The following is a 22178-nucleotide window of genomic DNA, read 5'->3' as shown; positions in this document are numbered from 1 at the left end:
AAAAAAAAAAAAAAAGAATTCCACATCTGCCTATGGTTGGCAGTGTGATACTGCCAAGTTACTTAGTCCCTCAGAGCTTTTGTTTCTTTATCTACAAATGACACATGTACTACTCTGCAGCACGTTTGGCATTCTGAACAGTTAAAAATAACCATAGTGCCTGGCACCAGTGGCTCACACCTGTAATCCTACTCAGGAGGCTGAGATCTGAGGATCTCGGTTCAAAGCCAGCCCAGGCAGGAAAGTCTGTGAAACTCTTTATCTCCAATAAACACTCAGAAAATTGGAAGTGGCGCTGTAGCTCAAGTGCTAGAGCACTCACCTTGAGCTGAAGAGCTGAGGGACAGTGCCCAGGCCCAGAGTTCAAGCCCCATGACCACCACCACCAACAACAAAAAATATGTGTTTGATCTCACACTGTCAAATATGTACTTCAAAACCTCCTGCATACCTGACTTCAAAAAAAAATACAACACATGCCATCAAACCAAATATAAATGGGGTTTTCTCTGCTTTTAAAACATGTCACCCCTAGCAAAGATACTTGATAAATGTTCACTTGTATCCATTAAGTATAATAACAATTATCTTCAAAGCTATCTGTAATTATTTTACCCACTACCCTTCAGAGACATACTGTGACTAACGGAATATTTTTTTTCTTTCTTTCTCTCCGTCTTTGTTTGCCCTAACCGTGAGGTGAAGAGGGACAGCGCCCAGGCCCAGAGTTCAGGCCCCACACAGACAAAAAAAAAAGAAAGAAAGAAGAAAGAAGAACTCAATTTCTCTTTGGGAATCTACATTTTTAATGCATTCAAGTCAATGGTTTTCTTAGATTTTTAAAAAATTGTTTGAATTATTTTTAGACATTATTTTTAATGGGAAGCTACTATCAAATGATCCCACAGAGTCTGTGAGGAAAATTCAGTAAATAGCAAAAATCCATCAACTTCAAGAAATACTTTCATGTCCTCACTATAGTCCAATCCTTCCCAAAAGCAGAATCTAGTAGGGCCTTAATTAAAGACGGCAGCAAAAATCAGGCTATTACCTATCCTTATGGATGCCCAGCACTGAGCAGTTTAAATAGCATCAGTCCTTAAAGTAGAGATCAACAACTACCAGATTCAGCCCTTGGGGTTCAATTGGGGGATTAATCTAGTATTATAGTAAAAAATAAGCACCTGTCCAAGACTAACGTCATGGCTCAGCCAGCCAGATCAGTTGAGTGAAGCAGCTTCCAGTCCAGAAAGCACTAGAATATCTAACTTTGCCTCTGCCAACTTTTATCTTCCCAATAACCTCAAATGCCTCAACTTCCCATTCTAACAAGACATGTTTAAGCTTAAGTTGGGTCATTTATGACTCAAAGCAGTGATCTGGAGTTTAAAAAAGGAAAACAACAACAACAATATAACAAAGAGCTTCAGGCAGGTACATCTATAATCTCAGCACTTAGGAAAGAAGGTCAGAAGATTGTAAACTCAAAGTCAGCTTGGGCTACATAGCAAGACTTTGTCTCAGACTCCTCCATAAACAAACAGACAAAATAAGCAAAAATACAAAACAGCTTAGAATTTTAAGTTTCTATTAATTTATTAGAATATTAAGATATGATATCTTTCCAGGCAATGTACTTCTCTATATCCTGTACAACCCATGGGACTGCAGACACCTCTGTAATGACCAACAACCAGCAAATCAATTCCTCATTCTATTACTACTCCCAAATGAAGTCCCTCTTATCAGACCATGTGAAGAACAAAGATTCACATCACCAAGTTTCTCCTACTAAGTCGCCTCTTGACCTCATACCATAAAATGCTGGCCAGAAAAATGGCATTCTTATAGTAACAGAGGAACGTGCCCCTCAAATGAACTTTACTTTTAATTGAAGGTGGGGGCTGGGAAGGTGGCTCAGTGGTAGAGTGCTTGCCTTGCATGCATCAGTCCCAGGGTTTGATTCCTCAGTACCACAGAAACAGAAAAAAGCCTAAAGTGGTGCTGTGGCTCAAGTGGTAGAGCACTAGCCTTGAGCCAAAGAAGCTCAGAGACAGTGCCCTGGCCCTGAGTTTAAGTCCCATGACAGGCAAAAAAGAAAAAAAAAAATGAAGCCAAGACAGACTTAACAATTTTATAGGGTTATACAGGTGGGAATGCAGGCTTAAATGCACATCATTAGTTATCAAAGGAGAATGCACTAAGATGCTCACACTACTAGGCCATGACAACCAACCACCTACAGCCCTGAGCTCTCAGCACCAGAGCTGTCACCCAACCAATCCAAACTAGAAACCAGGAACTATCATCAGTTAGCAAGGTGTGGGAGATGCTTGGCCAGCTAGCATCGAGAAAAACAGATCAAGAACTCAAACAACTACAAGAGTGTCGGCAACAATCAATATTTAAAATTGCAGTTAAACAATTCTTTCAAGGCTGGGAAGGTGACTCAGTGGTAGAGTGCTTTCCTCCCAAGCATGAAGCCCTGGGTTTGATTCCTCAGCATCACATAAACAGAAAAGGCCAGAAGTGGCACTGTGGCTCAAGTGGTACAGCACTAGCCTTGAGCTGAAGAGCTGGGGGACAGCACCCAGGCCTAGAGTTTTAGCCCCACAACTGACCAAAACAAACAAACAAACAAACAAACAAAACAATTATTTCACCTATTCCCTACATATGAAAAGCCAAAATACCCTATAAGCTACTCTGGGTTAAGTTTCTGGGATGTAAGGAATCAATGAGTCACAAAGACTGAAAAGACATCAGTAATAAGATATACAAATACAATAAACTGAAAGCCCAATAACAATATTTAGGACAAAATAAATTGAGCTTGCCTTTTTACCCAGGGGACAAAAATCCATCCTAATAAAACAACAACCAAAAAAAAGTAGGAACACATTCCAAATGTATACTGCTGTGCATTGTTGTTACTCTAAGTTTTGTATATATTTAACAGTGGAAGTATGGCTGGTGGTATTTTTGACATTCTTGGGTTTTTTTAATGCTGAAGGTAAACTCAGTCTTCCAATACCCAAACCAGAGCAGACAGACAAACGTGAATTATAAATATGGATGAAGCAGTATCCACAGGATACTGTAGGGGGAGGGGAGAAGGGGTAGGCTTCTGTATCACTGCTGTTGGCAGAAGAGCTAAGAAATCTTAAAAAACTGCCTCTGGGGAGTGGCAATCTAGTATTCTAGGTTTGCCATGAAGGGGTATCACAAATCCCAAGGCCCACCACCTGCCCCTTCTCCTCTTCTCCGAGGGCACCTACCTTACTGTAAGTCACTACTGATAAGTTGTTTGCGTGACTGCTGGGGGACAGATTTACAGAGTTCTGTGAGAGTCTATTCTGATCTTGCTCGGTTTGGTCAGGAGCAGGAGCCCATGTGTTTTTGCTGATCGAGTCGAACCCGGAACCCCCAGGGTCTTTTAGGTTGTTTTCATCTGATTGTCGGTTCTTTTGGGGAGAGGCAAACGGGTTGAAGTTTCCTTCTACCTTGCGATGTGGCTGTGTGTTGAACTCCGTTTCAAAAGATGACAGCTGCTGTGTTACTCCTAAAAGTCCACCCACCTCCACACTGAGAATCACCCAGATGACATCTGAAACAAAAGCGAAACTCCTATCAATGCCAGTCATCCTCCAAATAAGAGACAGAAATCATCTTCCATATGATGCCCAAGAGCAAGTACAGTGTATTCAACTCAGCACTTTTAGAAATGCCAAGTACAAACTCTGGTGCAGATCCAAGAAACTAAAGGTTTATCACTTGATTCTGACACACAGCCATTTTGGAAATATTACTCCAGAAGACAATGACAGAAACACAGAAACTTCTGTTCTCAGACCTTTTGCTTTATTTTGCATGTACTTAACTAAGAAAACCCAGAAAAGGCAAAAATCCTTCAACCAAGGGCTGGGATGTATCTCAGTGGCAAAGTGCTTGCCTAACAAGTGCAATGTCCTGGGTTCGATCCCCAGTACCAAAAAAGAAAAGACCCCCCAAAAAAATACAGTTAAAAAAAAACCAAACAGGGCTGGGAAGGTGGCTCAGTGGTAGAGTGCTTGCCTTGCATGCATGAGGCAATGGGTTCAATTCCTCAGCACCACATAAACAGAAAAAAAAAGCTGGAAGTGGCGCTGTGGCTCAAGTGGTAAAGCACTAGCCTTGAGCTGAAGAGCTGAGGGACAGTGCCCAGGCCCAGAGTTCAGGCCCATGACAGGACCCCCCCAAAACAAACAAACAAACAAAAAATTCTTCAACCAAAAGATGCTTACTGGATTGGGAATGTGGCTTAGTGATAGTGTGCTTGCCTAGCATGTATGAAGCCCTGAGTTATATTCCTCAGTTCCACAGAAAAAGCTGGAAGTGGTGCTGTTGATCTAAAGGTAGAATGCTAGCCTTGAGCAAGAGAGCTTAGGGACAACGCCGAGGCCCTGAGTTCAAGCCCCAGGATTGGCTAAAAAAAAAAAAATGCTTATTGCTAGGTAGTAATGGTTCATGACTGTAATCCTAGCTAGCTGTTCCCAGGCTAGCACTCTACCACTTCGAGCCACAATGCCACATCTGGTTTTCTGTGGTTAATTGGAGATCAATCTCTCATGGACTTTTTTGCCTGTGCTGGCACTGAACTGTGATCCTCAGATTTCAGTCTCCTGAGTAGCTAGGATTACAGGCATGTGCCACGAGTATCTGGCTTTTCCATTTTTTATCTGGCTTCTGCATCTGAAGAAAGGGATTTCACAATGTCATATAGCCATAAATACTGAAGTGTAGTGGCATGGGAACTGTTCTAGAGAACTGATTGAATCCAAGTAGCTAAGGGCCAGAGCCCAGTAAGTGGAAATGGAGTGACACCTGCTGTTTACATCTGGAATTGCAATGCTTCATTCCTCTGGAATTGCAATGGTTCATTCCTAAGAGGAAGCTAAATTAGCCACTAGGGGTACTAGTAGGACAAAGCAAGGTACAACCACAACAGACACTCTTTATTAAACATAAACTCTCTACCACTTGAGCCACAGTACCACTTCTGGTTTTTTGGTAGTTTATTGAAGAGTTTCATGGACTTTCCTGCCCAGGCTGGCTTTGAACTATGATCCTCAGATCTCACCCTCCTGAATAGCTAGGGTTACAGGCATGAGCTACAGGTGCCTGGCTGATACAAGCTTTAAAGAACAATCTGATAACAGAGTCATTCCACATTTTTCTATCTATCACTCTAATGATCATTTTTCCCAAATGCATAGGTCTTACATAATTATTTATTCCTACTTTTATCTTCTCATTTAAAAAGTGCTTTTCTAAGCACAAAACAAGTCCAGCATACTCAGTCCCAGGTCATATCCTTCATTATTATACTTAGTAAACTTAAATGCTTATGAGAACTGGTCTTAGAAAAAGCCATTTGAGGGGCTTGGAAGGTGGCTCAGTGGTAGAGTGCTTGCCTTACATGCATGAGGCTCTTGAGTTCAATAGCAGAAAAAGCTGGAAGTGGCACTGTGGCTGAAGTGATAGAGTGCTAGCAAGCCTTGAGCTGAAGAGCTGAAAGACAGTGCCTAGGCCCAGAGTTTAGTCCCCACGACAGACAAAAACAAAAAAAGAAAAGACATTGGAGAACTAAAGCAGCTGCTGCTGCTGCTTTTTTTTTTTTTTTATTGTTGTTGTTTCTCTTGCTGGCATTGGGGCTTGACTCAGGGTCTAGGCACTGTCCCTCAGCTCTTCAGCTCAAGGCAAGCACTCTGCCACTTGAGCCACAGATCCACTTCAGGCTTGTTGATTGTTAACTGGAGATAAGAGTCTCATGGACTGGGCTGGGAAGGTGGCTCAGTGGTAGAGTGCTTGTCTTGCATGTGTGAGGCCCTGGGTTCAATTCCTTAGCACCACATAAACAGAAAAAGCCAGAAGTGGTGCTGTGCCTCAAGTGGTAGAGTGCTAGCCTTGAGCTAAAGAGCTCAGGGACAACACGCCCAGACCCAGAGCTCAAGCCTCACGACTGACCAAAAAAAAAGTCTCATGAACTTTCTTGCCTGGGCTGTGATCCTCAGATCTCAGCCTCCAGAGCAGATAGTATTATAGGTGTGAGCCACTAGCTTGAACTAAAACTTCTTTAATTCATTTGAGTCATCTCTCTGTGCCTTGGCTATTCGTTCTCTTTCCAGGCAGCAAATGAGAAAGGAAAGTCATTTGGGATACTGACTTATAAATGTCAATTCTGGGCTGGGAAGGTGGCTCAGTGGTAGAGTGCTTGCCTTGCATGCCTGAGGCCCTGGGTTCGATTCCTCAGCACCACATAAGCAAAAAGAAAAAAAGCCAGAAGTGGCGCTGTGGCTCAGGTGGTAGAGCACTAGCCTTGAGCTGAAGAGCTGAGGGATAGTGCCCAGGCCCAGAGTTGGACCCCCCCCCAAAAAAAAACATGTCAATTTTGACCCTCAAAGTTATCAGGACTCATGTGCCAGAGTAAGTTTACTCCTGAACAGTGTATATGTGCATTATGATTTTAATTTTTTGTGTCACTGGGGTTTGAGCTCAGGGTAGGAAGGGCTCTGCCACTTAAGACATATACCCAGTCCTTTTTTTTTGCTTTTTTCAGTTAGGGGCAGTCTGAATTACAATCCTTGGACTACTTTTCCTATGTATAGTCTTCCTAGTAGCTGAGATCAGAGGTGTGAATCTTACCTAGCTAACATCCAGTTCTCACCAAACAAAACCAAACATAAGGGATAGGGAATTGGGGAAAACTTCAGAGCATTTGATTTGGAAATAACTTTTTTTTAAATATGCCACCAAAAAGGAAACATAATTTTTAAAATAAATCAAAATTTAAGTGTCAAATTAGAAACTTCTAGGCCAATGCTAACTACATAAGAGGTACAGATCAGAAGGATCACAGTCTGATCCCGGGCAAAAGTTAGTGAGGTCCTATCTCAACCAATAAAAGACTAGGGGTAGTGGTGATGCCTGTCATCTCAACCACATGTGAAGAATAAATAGTAGGGTAGAGACCCAGGCCAGCCTGGACATAAAGTGAGAACCTATTTGAAAAATAATGAAAGGAAAAAACCCTACCTTCGAGACATCATATAAAAAATCCACACAAAGTGAAAATGAAAAAAAAAATTCCTGCAAGGGCTGGGGAAGGTGGCTCAGTGGTAGAGTGCTTGCCTTGCATGCTTGAGGCCTTAGGTTTGACTCCTCAGCACCACATATGAAGAAAAAGCTGGAAGTGGTGCTGTGGCTCAAAGTGGTAGAGCACTAGCCTTGAGCTGAGGGAGAGTGCCCAGGCCCAGAGTTCAGGCCCCATGACACACACACACACACACACACACACACACACACGCACGCACGCACGCACGCACGCACGCACGCACGCACGCACGCACACGAGCGCGCATGCGCTCCCTGCAAACCACTGGCAATTTAATCCTAACTTCTCAGTAGGCTGAGATTTGAGGTGATGGTTCGAAGCTAGCCCAGGCAAGAAGGAGAAGGAAAGGGGAGAGGGAGAGAGAGGGAGATAAAGTGATAATACTTAGAGCTTTACAAAAAATAAAAAAGAAAAGAACTTGAAGAAATACTTCTATAAAGATGCCCAAATAGCTAATAAGCATATGAAAAACACTCCATATCATTAATCAATGAAATATAAAGGGAAACTACATTGAGACATTGAGTCACTATTTCTCACCCCAGTCAGAATGGCTACTATCAAAATAAGAAGATAAGGTAGGTGCTTATGGCTCACACCTGTAATCCTTGCACTGACAAGGCTGATATCTGAAAATGTTCGTGGCTTGAAGTCAGCCCAAGCAGGAAAGTGTGAGACTCTTATCTCCAATTAACCACTGCAAAACCCAAAAGTAGAGCTGTGGGGCTTAAGTGGTAGAGCATTAACCTTGAGCAAAAAAGCACAGGGACAGTTCCCAGGCTGAATTCAAGCTGCAGGAATAGACAAAAGAAAACAATAAGTTGATGCCAATGTTATGTACATTTTGCTACACTTAATCAAAATAAAATACTCAAATCCCAGTAATTCTGTTACTTGTTAGCCAATCAGGAATTTGCTATGCTACACGATTAGAACTAGACTTTTAAACTGAGGTTTAATACTATCTTTGATACCCTGTAGCACCACACCCACTCTCTGCTCAATTTTGAATATTTTTTTAAATTATTTTTCCATCCAAGAACGCCACGAATTCTCTATTTATTCAGAATCTGTTTTACAAAGTTCAATTAACTTGTAGTATTTTCTGACCAACCTTTATTCATCATTTTTTTTTGCCACAGCGCCACTTCCGGCTTTTTCCTTTTTGCTTATGTGGTGCTGAGGAATCGAACCCAGGGCCTCATGCATGCAAGGCAAGTGTTCTACCACTGAGCCACCTTCCCAGCCATTTTTGAATATTTCATCAATGAAATAAGTCATGCTGGGAATATGGTTCAGTGGTAGAGTGCTCACCTAGTATGCATGAAGCCCTGGGTTTGATTTCTCAGTCCCACATACATAGAAAAAGCCAGAAGTGGTGCTGTGGCTCAAGTGGTAGAGTGCTAGCCTTGAGCAAAAGAAGCTAAGGGACAGTACCCAGGCCCTGAGTTCAAGCCTCCAGGACTGATACGCATGAACCCATGAGGATGCACACACACACACACAAGAACTTTAATGAGGGCTGGGAAGGTGGCTCAGTGGTAGAGTGCTTGCCTTGCATGCATGAGGCCCTGCGTTTGATTCCTCAACACCACATAACCAGAAAAAGCTAGAAGTGGTGCTGTGGCTCAAGTGGTAGAGCGCTAGCATTGAGCTGAAGAGCTGAGGGACAGCGCCTAGGCCGAGCTCAAGCCCCATGACAGACCAAAAATAAAAGTTTTGAGGCCTACCTAAAGCTACACAGTAGGGCTCTGACACAAAGAATCCTACATAAACAAAAGTAAATCAAAAGCAAACACGCAATAGGTGTTAGTAGTTTTACATATTATCAGACTGGAAGGAATATATATATATTATGTGTGCAGTCTCAAGTGTCTAGACTCTTCCACAACAGTGTACTTTTAGTACTCATAGCATTCCTACCAAGTTTGTTTGTTTGTTTTTATTGCCAGTCATGAGGCCTGAACTCTGGGCCTGGGTACTGTCCCACTCTAACACTTGAGCCACAGCACCACTTCTGGCTTGTTCTGCTTATGTGGTGCTGAGGAATCAAACCCAGGGCCTCAGGCATGTAAGGCAAGCACTCTAACACTGAGCCACCTTCCCAGCCCCTACCAAGTTTACATAATAAAATTAGAAAATTATTCACAATGCAACGTACAATATCTCATATACATCATGAATAAAAAGAGGAGTACTACTTGCCTAACATGCACGAGGCCCTGGGTTAGATTCCTCAGTCCCACACAAACAGAAAAGGCTGGAAGTGGTGCTGGGGCCTTGATCAAAAGAAACTCAGGAGCCAGGCGCTGGTGGCTCACAACTGTAAGCCTAGCTACTTAGGAGGCTGAGATCTGAGGATCACAGTTCAAAGCCAGCCAGGGGAGGAAAGCCAATGAAATTCTTATCTCCAACAAACCACCAGAAAACCGGAAGTGGAACTGTGGCTCAAATGGTAGAGCCCTAGTCTTGATCTGAAGAGCTCAGGGACAGCACCCAGGCCCTGAGTTCAAGTCCCAGGACTGGTCAAAAAAAAAAAAAGAAGAGGAGGGGCTGGGAAGATGGCTCAGTGGGAGAGTGCTTGCCTTGCATGCATGAGGCCCTGGGTTCAATTCCTCAGCACCACATAAGCAGAAAAAGTCGGAAGTGGTGCTGTGGCTCAAGTGGTAAAGGGCTATCCTGGAGCTGAAGAGCTGAGGGATAACGCCCAGGCCCAAAGTTCAGGCCCCATAACAAGCAAAAAAAAAAAAAAAAAAAAAGAAGAGCACTAGACTGAGTCAGTCATTAAATTCAAGTTTTATTTACCAGTGTAGGAAGTCACACTTCATTATGCAAGTCAATGGGCTCTGTGAACAACACTGGTGGTATCAAAAGATGTTGCCTTAATTCCATCACCTTGGCTACACAAGAACATACTCACCTCCATAGTAGAGTCCTGTAGCAGTGCACATGCGCCACTGTCCCTGATACATTCCTGCTCTGCTAGGGCTGCACATCTGGACGCTGACATCTGCAATCTCTTGGGGTTCTAGCGATCTCACCATCACCATGTTCACGTGTCCAAATTGGTCTCCCCCAACATATTTAAGACAGACCCCTGGAGGCCAAGCTTCTGCCCCTGAGTTCAAGCAAAAGAGAAAAATGTTAGGTAATTTGTGGTCCTATGCTTGGTATAACTTACTATGAATTGAAGAAGCCTATTTCTCTTAAAGAAATCAATCAATCAATCTATCTATCTATCCATCCATCCCTGAACTACATAATAATGCTTCACATGACCTGGCAAAAGGAATTGTCAAAAACAACCTCTGACCTTCAATGTGTTTTCATGAAACCGTGTCTATGGTAAAGCCAAAGTAGTTCCTTAAGAAGATGAGTGTTGCGGGGAGTCAGTGGCTCACGCCTATAATCCTACCTACTCAGGAAGCTGAGATCTGAGGATCATGGTTCAAAGCTATCCCGGGCAGGGCAGGAAAGTCCACGAGACTCTTATCTCCAATAAACCACTAGAAAAAAAAAATGGAAGTGGTGCTATGGCTCAAGTGGTAGAGGCCTTCCTTGCCTTGACCTGAAGAGCTCAGGGACAGTGCCCAAGCCCAGAGTTCAAGCCCCATGACTGATTTAAAAAAAGAAGATGCAAAATAAATAAATAAAAAGGTGAGTGTTCAATTTTTCGTATCATTACTAAATGACTCCATGTTCTTGAGCACATATATGGAATATTTATGTGCACATGTGAGGGAAGCTAGGAGGAGGACACAGAATCCAGCTGCACTGGACATTGATGGAAACAAACTAAGCAACTCAAAGGCAGCGATGAGAGGGAGGGAGTGAGAGGGCGAAAGGGAACAGCTCACACTAAGCAAAGGAAATGTACATTATCACCCAACGTGCAAGAAATAATTGTATTGTCAAAGCTCACAGAATTCACAAACATTATAAACCACGATAATGATAATTTGTCTCATGAAGGCTAAATGTGTTTGTGACTTTAAGTATCACTATCTCACAACACTGTGAAATTTGTGAATTTTTTTTTTTTTTTGGTCAGTTGTGGGGCTTGAACTCTGGACCTGAGCGCTGTCCCTCAGCTCTTCAGCTCAAGCTCTTGAGCCACAGTGGCACTTCCGGTTTTCTGGTGGTTTATTGGAGATAAAGAGTTTCACGGACTTTCCTGCCAGGGTTGGCTTTGAACTGCGATCCTCAGATCTCAGCCTCCTGAGTAGCTAGTATTACAGGCATGAGCCACCAGCGCCTGGCTGAAATTTGTGAAATGTATGCAATCACTTAATCTCAATAAAAATTTATTTTTTTTAAAAAAAAGGTGTTTCAGTTGACCTTAGAAAAAAGCACACACACATCCACCAAATTGACAGAAGCTTAGAAAAAGGACTATAAAGAACCATGAAGATGGCAGGCACTAGTGGCTCACAGTTTACATCTGTAATCCTAGCTACTCAGGAGGCTGAGATTTGAGGATCATGGTTCAAAGCCAGCCCAAGCAGGAAGTCCATGAGATTCATCTCCAGTTAACCATCAAAATAGTGGATGTGGAGCTGTGGCTCAAAGTGGTAGAGTGTTAGCAGTGAGTATAACAGCTTAGGAACAGTGCCCTGGGCCCTGAGTTCAAGACCCATGATTGACAATAAAAAAGAACCATGGAGATGGAAGTGGACACTCATACCTTTGGGAAACTGCTATCTCTACTAAAAAATACCATATGTCCAGTTGCACTTGAAAGTTTTAACCTGATAAAGTGAAAATAAGGCTGATCATGGCAGTATACACTTGTAAATTAAGCAATTGGGGCAGGAGGATCATTGTCTGTCCATACAACAAGTTCTATGAGTTTGTGCTACCTAGTAAGCCTCTGTCTCAAAAGTGATTAAAAAAAAAAAAAAAAGGCAGGCATTGGTGGCTGAAGCCTGTAGTCGTCATACCTACTTAGGAGACAGAAATCAGGAGGATCAAAGTTCAAAGTCAGCCTAGGCAGAAAAGTTTCCAAGACCCCACCCCACTTCCCAAATAAATAGCACAAAGCCAGACTAGAAGTGTGGCTTAAAGTGAACAAAAAACAGAACCAGAGGGCTGGGAATGTGGCTTAGTGTTTGCATAGCATGCATGAAGCCCTGGGTTCGATTCCTCGGTAGCACATAAACAGAAAAAGCCAGAAATGGCACTATGGCTCAGGTGGTAGAGTGCTAGCCTTGAGCAAAAGAATCTCAGGGACAGCACCTAGGCCCTGAGTTCAAAACCCAGGACTGGCAAACAAATAAACACAAAACATCTGCCATAAAAGGTTTTTGTGGTACCAGTTTTAAGACACACACACACACACACACACACACACACACACACACAAAATCTGGGTTGGGCAAACAAACAAACACAAAACATCTGCCATAAAAGGTTTTTGTGATACCAGTTTTAACACACACACACCCACACACACACACACACACACACACACACACACACACACAAAATCTGGGTTGGGCTCCCATGCCTCCTGACTATAATCCTAGCTACTAAGGAGGCTGAGATCAGAGGATAGAAAATGGAAACCAGCACGAGCAAGAAAGTCTATGAGACTCATATCTCCAATTTACCAGCAAAAGATGAAAGCAAAACTGTGGCTCAAGTGGCAGAGTGCTCTAGCCTTGAACAGAAAAACCTAAGGGATAGTGCTCAGTACCAGCACAAAACCAAACCAGAGAGTACGAGGAAGGGGGTGACATTGTCCAAAAGGAAATGTCCTCTTTACCTGACTTATGTAACTGTAATCTCTCTATATATTACCTTTATAGTAACAATTTAAAAAAACAACAAGCCAGGTGTCAGGGGCTCACACCTATAATCCTAGCTACTCAGGAGGTTCAGATCTGAGAATCATGGTTCAAAGCCAGCCTGGGCAGAAAGGCCTTGAAACTCATCTCCAATGAGCCACCAGAAAACCAGAAGTGGCACTGTGGCTCAAGTGGTAGAGTGCTAGCCTTGAGCTGAAAAAAACAGGGACAGGGCCCAGGCCCAGAGTTCAAGCCCCACAACGAAACAAAACAAAACAAAAAGAACAAAAACTCCTAAAGAACTTACAGAAATACAAAGCACTTTAAAATTTTTTGACTGCAAATAAACTACTGTATAACAATTCACACTATTTTGTGCAACAAAAACAAAAAAACATGGGCTGGGAATGTAGCTTAGTGCTAGAGTGCTTGCCTGGCATGTAGGAAGCCCTGGGCTGATTCCCCAGTACCACATAAATAGAAAAGCCAGAAGCGGACCCAACCCAGTGTTGTAGATGACTCAGGATACCTGTGGCTTTATAACACTTTCATTCACTTCCTTTTCCTTTTGGATTATCAGTGTTGCATTGTTAATATGGAGGAACATGGTAACACAGGAAAATACTAACATTTTCTTCTTTTCTTTTTTTTGAAATTCTTGGTCTAAGTCTAATTTTCTTTAAATATTTTCATATGTGTGTGTGTGTATGTGTTAGTACTGGAGCTTGGACTCAGGGCCTCTCTTGTTTTTTTTTTTCCCAAACTGGTGCTTTACTACTTGAGCCAAACTTCCACTTCTGGCTTTTTGCTGCTAACTGGAAAAAAGTTATCTTTCTCATTTGTTGGTTGGAAAAAAGTTATTTTTCTCATTTGTTGGTCTGGGCTTGCTTTGAACCTTGATCCTCAGATCTCATTCTCCTAAGTGGCTAGGATTACAGGTGTGAGCCACCAGCACCCCACTTAGTTTTCGTTTTCAAACAAAAAAATACCACCTCAAATTCAAAAGTATTTTTTTTTTGGTTGTGGGGCTTGAACTCAGGGCTTGGGCACTGTCCCTGAGCTTTTCACTCAAGATTAATGCTTTACCTGTTTGAGCCACAGCACCACTTCTGGTTTTCTGGGGGTTCATTGGAAATTAGAGTCACAGACTTCCATGTCTGGGCTGGCTTTGAACCATGATCCTCAGAGATTGAGTAGCTAGGATTACAAATGTGAGCACCCGCACCTGGCTCATTAACCTGGCTCATTAATTCTTATATAAAACGTTAGTTTAGCCAGTTTCCCCTCACTATGAACCGAATTACAAACTCAAATCAACCAAATCAGAAATAAAAATGATGGAGTAGAAGTGTACAGGTGGAAGATATTTCACCACATAACCAGCATAGCTCCTAATACCAAACAATGTCAGACTGTGTTTAGATGCCATTAGGATTTAAGTGGCTTAAAAGCATGAAAATTAAACTCTTCTTCCTATTCTATAGAGTAGATATATTTTACTGGTTACCATGTTAGTTTAAGAAATTCTACATGCCAGGCACTGGTGGTTCACGCCTGTAATCCTAGCAACTCAGAAGGCTGAGATCTGAGGATCAGGGTTCAAAGCCAGCCCAGGCAGCAAAGTCCATGAGGCTTTTTTTTTTTGTCCATCATGGGGCTTGAACTCTGGGCTTGGGCACTGTCCCTGCACTCTTCCACTCAAGGCGAGCGCTCTACAGCTTGAGCCACAGCGCCACTTCTGGTTTTCTAGTGTTTTCTTGGAGATAAGAGTCTCATGGACTTTCCTGCCCAGGTTGGTTTTGAACCTTGATCCTCAGATCTCAGCCTCCTGAGTAGCATGAGCAACTGGTGCCCAGCATTCCAGGAGACTCTTATCTCCAATAAACCACCAGAAAACAGGAAGTGGCGCTGTGGCTCAAGTAATAGAGTGCTAGCCTTGAGCTAAAGAGTTGAGGGACAACGCCCATGCCCAGAATTTAAGCCCCACGTCAGACAAAAAAGAAAAAAAAATAAATTCTACATATGTATAAGAAAAGCTCAGAGGGCTGGGAAGTTGGCTCAGTGGTAGAGTGCTTGCCTTGCATGACTGAGGCCCTGGGTTTGATTCCTCAGCACCACATAAGCAGAAAAAAAAAAAAGCCGGAAGTGGTGCTGTGGCTCAAGTAGAGCGCTAGCCTTGAGCTGAAGAGCTGAGGGACAGCGCCCAGGCCCAGAGTTCAGGCCCCACGATGGACCCAAAAAAAAAAAAAAAAAAAGCTCACAGAGCCTCATAATCTCATTCATAAACTAAAATGCTTGTTTCTTATTCCTTAATAACTATTAAGAAAACATTTGGACCAGTATAAAATTTTACCAAATAAACATGTTACATTAATTTTTTTAAAAATCAAGTAAGGAAGAAATGTCCATTATACTCTTACCAGAATTCTGGATTCGCCATGTTTTAATAAACTGAGTATCAGGAGGTATTGATTCTCCTTCTCCTATGGTGACATCTTCAACGAAGGACATAGAGGGTACGCTGATGTTTGGGCTCTCAAAGTCATAATAGGCGCCAATTGCTGCTTGTAAGTTCCTATAAATAAAGAGAAAAGGGAAAAAAGACTTCAGTCTGTCTAAAGGATCTTATCCTTACTGCCAAACCAAAGGAAAAGCTTGTTTAATGGAGTTTATTACAAAACCTAATCCTGACATGTAAAACATTAAGTCTTCAAAAGCTATCAATTCTGGCTAAGGAATGACTGGGAAAAAAAAATCCACCAGGACTAACAAATGTGTGTATCTCTTCCCTCTTAAAGTACCCATCCAAGAAGTGACCAACTATCATTAGCATCAACAAGAGGAAATCTATTATCCACAAGGATTGGGAGTCAAGAGGGGTGGTATGCACCTATAAACACAGTACTCAGGAGGCTGAGAAAGAAAGGTGGCTGAGGCAGGAGGCTTGAGAGTGCAAGGCCTGGGCTACATAGTGAGAGAACCACCGCTACTGAAAACAACAAAACAGTAGAAATGTGGCTCAAGGCCTGGAAGGTGGCTCAGTGGTAGAGCGCTTGCCTTGCATGCATGAGGCCCTGGGTTTGATTCCTCAGCACCACATAAGCAGAAAAAAAAAAAAAAAGACAGAAGCGGTGCTGTGGCTCAAGTGGTAGAGCGCTAGCCTTGAGATGAAGAGCTGAGGGACAGCGCCCAGGCCCAGAGTTCAGCCCCATGACCGGACCCCCCCCCACACCAAAACAAAAGAAATATGGCTCAATGGTACAGAGTGCCAGCCTTGAGGGAAAAAGCCAAGCAAAAGCATGTGGTCCTAACTTCAAACTCCAGTGCAAACACAAAAAAGAAAAGAATGTGTAAGGAAATCATGAGAACTCTTTTTTTTTTTTTTTTTTGGGTCCAGTCATGGGGCCTGAACTCTAGGCCTGGGCGCTGTCCCTCAGCTCTTCAGCTCAAGGCTAGCACTCTACCACTTGAGCCACAGCACCACTTAAGGCTTTTTTCTTTTTGCTTATGTGGTGCTGAGGAATCGAACCCAGGGCCTCAGGCATGCAAGGCAAGCACTCTACCACTGAGCCACCTTCCCAGCCCATCATGAGAACTCTTAACTGTGACTGCGAAAGTCAACTCAGTTCCACATATAAAGATATTCTAATCTAATTTTTGAGAGTAATATACATATATGAATAATATATGCAGATATATGCATATATGCATGTATCATAAAACTGAAAAAAAAATCTCTTCTTCCCTCAACCCACAAATACTCATGGATGGTCATTCATATTACCTTTTTTCCAACTGTATTTTTTTTTTTGGTCTTTTTTGATACTAGGGATCGAACCCAGGACATCACACTTGCTAGGCAAGCGCTTTGCCACTGAGCTACATCCCAGCCCTCATATTACCTTTTTAATATCCTTCTAGAACTTCCTTTTGCATAGACAAGGAAATATAATACATATTCCTGTTTTCGCCTTTAACACAACTGATGTCATATTATATACCCCCTATGACTTTATGCCCTTAACACTAGATCTTGAAGATATTTCTGAAAATGTACAATAAATATTCTCATTAAGTGATATTCACTGTACAGATGTGTCATTACTTAACCAACTGACTTGAGTGTTTCCAATCTTTGACTTTTCCAGAAACAAGTTTAGGCATGTATCAATTAGGATACATGCACATGTGATAAACTCCTATAAAGTAACAGTACCTGGTCAAGAAGGTATTTGTGATTTTCACAGATATATCCAAATTTCCTTCAACAAAGGCTATATAATAATGCTGCCCCTAAGAAAGTGTGCATGAGCTGGGTGGTGGTGGCTCACACCTGTAATCCTAGCTACTCAGGAGACTGAGATCTGATGATCATGGTTCAAAGCCAGCTGGGGCAGAAAAGTCCATGAGACTCTGATCTCCAATAAACCACCAGAAAACCAGAAGTGGTACTGTGGCTCAAGAGGTAGAGCACTCGCCTTGAGCTGAAGAGCGCAGGGACAATGCCCAGGCCCAGAGTTCAAGCCCCATGACCAACAACAACAACAAAAGGCAAGAAGAGGAGAGGGGAATGGGGAATGTGGGTAAGTACAGTAAATACCTTCTTATATGTCTTTAATTTCACTTTTGGAAGAATTACTTTGTAAATTTTTTTGGTGGTGGTGATTGTCGTCGTCGTGGGGCCTGAACTCTGGGCCTGGGCACTGTCCCTCAGCTCTTCAGCTCAAGGCTAGTGCTTTACCACTTGAGCCACAGTGCCACTTCCGGTTTTTTCTGCTTATGTGGTGCTAAGGAATCGAACCCAGAGCCTCATGTATGCAAGGCAAGTACTCTACTACTGAGCCACTTTCCCAGCCCCCCTAAATGTTTCATAAATTACTCACACAGCCTCCATTCTTTAGAAGGTATTACACCAAGTACATAAACCAAACCTTCCTCAATTGATCAGAATCTTATCACTCACTGTTCCACCATTCATCAATGCCAGGAAAAAGGCCACAAAAGCATTTAAGTAAGCTATGTTCATTGCAGAGATCAAAGAACTTTTTGGTAATTACATTAACTGCTTCTCTCCTGTACTACTCAAATCAGTGACATCATCATCACAATTCCCATAGCAGACAACAATCTAAATTGCATGTTTCTAAACATAAGCTAATGACAAGGCAAGAAACCAGCTCAGAGAAAACACAATTGTTCTGTACAAATACTTTTCGGGAGGGAGGGGAATGAGGCAGGAGTTACCTACTGCTCTAGGTGCTTTTAGCTACCAAGAAGGAAGGCTATATTTTGAACAGCTACCTCAGTTGACCTCATGCAAGAATGGTCTGTTACATTAGTCACTGAATAGAACTACAACAATACCAATTGCCTGCCTGTATATGTGTGCAAGATAAAATTACATGGAGCAGAGGCTGGTCCAGGGGCCAAATGGCACCTGTGTGATCACTCTTTGATACTAAGGCTTAAGCTTCAGTCTTCCCAGCAGTTTCCTACCTGGTTTATTGTGATCCAAAACCAGGTATGTACATATGTATATGTGTATACACACACACACACACACAAAACAAACCTGACAGGGCTGGGAAGGTGGCTCAGTGGTACAGCGCTTGCCTTGCATACATGAGGCCCTGGGTTTGACTTCTCAGCATCACATAAGCAGAAAAAGCCAGAAGTGGTGCTGCGGCTCAAGTGGTAGAGCCCTAGCCTTGAGCTAAAGAGTTGAGGGACAGCGCCAAGGCCCAGAGTTCAGACCCTACAACTGGCAAAAAAAAAGAAAGAAAGAAAGAAAAAATTCTACTTTGCAATTTGTTCTTTTGAAAACATTTTGTAATAGCTGCACACAGATAATTTTTCTGCTTCTGGCTCCAGCAAGTAGCTTGATAAATTGTTTTCTGTTCACTTGGCTGTGAAATATACTTGGGAGAGAATAACCTATTGGACCATTCAGGACAACTGCTAATTCTCATCCCCAGCCTGTGTTCATCTCTTGGCTCTGCCTCCAGACAACACTTTGGGACCATTGCAACAGCAACACTTACAGAGAAGTCAAGCTCCCCTTCTAGGCAAGTTCATCTTCTCCTCCAGTCTACTTTTACTCAAACCAATTCATCCCACAGCAACGGGAACAAAACTGCTTGTTTGTACCTGTATTTTATAGGTAATTTAGCCAGAAAATAAAAAGAAGAAACATTTTTCCAAATGCAAACAGAAACTGAAAGTAGTGAACTGGAGTTCTGGCAGGAGGCTGGCTTGGAGAATGACAAAGCAAATTCATTTTCCACACACAGGGCAGAAAGCAGACTTTGGCCCAGTGGCACCCTAAACCTAGCAGACAGGTACACAGTTCCTCCAAGCAGGATCGTTTAGATTCTGCCTTACTGGGCTGAGCAAGAGCAGGATTAAATCCAACGCTCCAAGTCAGGGACAGAAAAGTAGCTTTAACTTGTACTGCAACTGAAAACAACATGGCTATTATTAGTAAACAAGAATTTCTAGTGAAATGGAGCTGGCCAAGAGACGAGAAAGGAAAACATTGGTCCTGTGTTCCATCCACTTTAAACTTCAATGTTTTTGCTCAAAAGCAGTTTCTAATTGGCTACCAGCATGTTAATAGCACTGGAAGAACAAAGGGAGACATGAGGCTGAGAACTGTCAGGGCTGCCGGCTTCAACGATATAAAATTCTTAGTGCTTGAAAACTTTATCCTGCAGATGGCTGAAACAGTCCATTTTTTGCACTGTAGACATTACCACACACAAAAACTAATAAGAGTATCAGTCTTGGAGTTGGTTCCTACTCTAGGCTGTCAGGCTTTGAGCAGAGGGACTATGTCTCAAAGCAGTACGCATCTGTGAAACTGAGTGGATATTACCATCTCCCCAGTGTGTGGAGATGTTCTTGACCATCAGTTATTCATTCAACACATGTTTAATGAACACTCATTCATGTGTTAAACACTTGGTATGGGACTAGGAGTAAAAGCTAGGTATGCCTGTAATCCTAGCTACTCAGGAGGCTGAGATCTGAGGATCACAGTTCAAAGCCAGCCCAGTCCATGAGACTCTTATCTCCAATAAACCACTATAAAACCAGAAGTGGCACTGTAGCTCAAGTGGTAGAGCGTCTTGCCTTGAGCTGAAGAGCTGAGGGACAGTGCCCAGGCCCAGAGTTCAAGTCCCATGACCAACAAAGAAAAAAAAAAAAAAAGTCACTCATTACAATAGTGGCAGAAATACAAATAAATAGAGTCCAGACTTCAGGAGGAATTAAGTGTTAAGAGTATTATAAACCATGCTTATATTTAGCTAGGCAACTCTTAGCCAAGTAATCAAATTCTACAGATAAATTCTAAGGAAATATGGATGCAAAATCTGGCTATAAGAATGTTTAGTGGGGCTGGGAAGGCGGTTCAGTGGTAGAGCGCTTGTCTTGCATGCATGAGGCCCTGGGTTCGATTCCTCAGCACCACATAAGCAGAAAAAAAAAGCCAGAAGTGGTGTTGTGGCTCGAGCGGGATAGCACCCAGGCCTAGAGTTCAGGCCCCACGACCGGAGCCAAAAAAATAAAAATAAAAAAGAATGTTTAGTAATGAGGGGCTGGGAAGGTTGCTCAGTGGTAGAGTGCTTGCCTTGCATGCATGAGGCCCTGGGTTCCATTCCTCAGCACCACATAAGCAGAAAAAGTCAGAAGTGGCGCTGTGGCTCAAATGGTAGAGTGCTCCCCTTGAGCTAAAGAGCTAAGGGACAGCGTCCAAGCCCAGAGTTCAGGCCCCACGACCAAAAAATAAGTAATGAACTTAAGGACAAGGCCCTAAGTTCAATCCCCAGTGCCACCAAATGGAAAAAGGAGTACTGGACCATTTTGTAAAATAAAAGCAATTTGCAGGGAATCATTAAAATCAAATCTGAAAAAAAAATTATAGACATCAACAACAACAACAAAAAGCTTAAATTATTCCAAGTACATGTACAAGTAAAGAACCTTATTAAGAATGGAAAAATGGGGGCTGGGAAGGTGGCTCAGTGGTAGAGTGCTTGCCTTGTATGCCTGAGGCCCTGGGTTCAATTCCTCAGCACCACAAAAGCAAAAAGAAAAAAGCCGGAAGTGGCACGGTGGCTCAAGTGGTAGAGCGCTAGTCTTGAGCTGAAGAGCTGAGGGACAATGCCCAGGCCTAGAGTTCAGGCCCCATGACCAGAACCCCCCAAAAAAAAAAAGAATGGAAAAATGGGGTTGGAGGCATGGTACAGTTGGTTGAATACCAGCCAGTGAGCAAAAAATCAGGTACTGAGTTCAATTCCCAGTCTCGGACTTAAAAAAATAAAATAAAAAGAGTAGAAAAATGAAGCCAGGCACCAGTGTCTCACATCTATAACCCTAGCTACTCAGGAGGCTGAGATCTGAGGGTGGAAGTTCAAAGCCAGACCAGGGCCCATGAGATTCTTATTTTCTATTAACTATCAGAAAAGCCAGAAGTGAAGCAGAACTGTGGCTCAAGTGGTAGAATGCTAGCCTTGAGCACAAACAGGCTCAGGGACAGTGTCCAGGCCCCGAGTTCAAGCCCCAGGACTGGCAAAACATAAATAATTTTTTTTCTTTTTCTTTTTTTTTCTTTTTGTCAGCTCTTTAGCTCAAAGGCAGTGCTCTACCACTTGAGCCACAGTGCCATTTCCGGCTTTTTCTGCTTATATGGTGCTGAGGAATTGAACCCAGGGTCTCATGCTTGCAAGGCAAGCACTCTACCACTGAACCACCTTCCCAACCCAAATAAATAAACCTTATTTCCACTCATGTGACTTTAGGTTGTTACTAACTTCTCTGAGCCTGTTTTCCTTTTTCTTTATTTCTTTCCTTCCTTTCCTTTCTTTCTGCCAGTGCTAGGACTTAAAATTAGGGGGCCTGGGCACTGTCCCTTAGCTTTTTGCTCAATGCTGGTACTCAACAACAGAAATTCCTTCTTTTTTTTGCTGGCTGATTGGAGATAAGAGTCTTAAAGACTTTCCCATCTGGGCTGGCTTCGAATGCATATCCTCAGCCTCCTGAGCAGCTAGGATTACAGGTATAAGCTACCTGTGTCCAACTCTTGTTCCTTTTCTGAAGGAACAGTATTCCATAAATTTTTTTTTTTGCCAGTCATGGGCCCTGAACTCTGGGTCTGGGCGCTGTCCCTCAGCTCTTCAGCTCAAGGCTAGCGCTCTACCACTTGAGCCACAGCGCCACTTGCAGCTTTTTTCTTTTTG

General features: G+C 42.8%; 1 protein-coding gene across 2 annotated transcripts in view; it reads right to left on the bottom strand.

Annotated features, from left to right (window-relative positions):
• LOC105995782 (chromosome unknown open reading frame, human C6orf106) overlaps positions 1-22178 on the bottom strand; it is a 50158-nt gene that overhangs the window by 18862 nt on the left and 9118 nt on the right. The window contains exons 2-4 of one of the 2 annotated variants that reach the window (XM_013029634.1): positions 15360-15514; positions 10074-10271; positions 3279-3607 (exon numbers count right to left, since the gene is read on the bottom strand). In XM_013029634.1, the coding sequence (XP_012885088.1) occupies positions 3279-3607; positions 10074-10271; positions 15360-15514 (682 nt within the window). The remainder of the gene's footprint in view (positions 1-3278; positions 3608-10073; positions 10272-15359; positions 15515-22178) is intronic. The other variant, XM_013029635.1, reaches the window with a different exon arrangement.

The sequence above is a fragment of the Dipodomys ordii genome, unplaced genomic scaffold (genome assembly GCF_000151885.1).
Source record: "Dipodomys ordii isolate 6190 unplaced genomic scaffold, Dord_2.0 Scaffold120, whole genome shotgun sequence".
Lineage (NCBI taxonomy): Eukaryota > Metazoa > Chordata > Mammalia > Rodentia > Heteromyidae > Dipodomys > Dipodomys ordii.
Note: the sequence above shows the minus strand (reverse complement) of the source record. Positions and strands in the feature narration are given on the sequence as shown.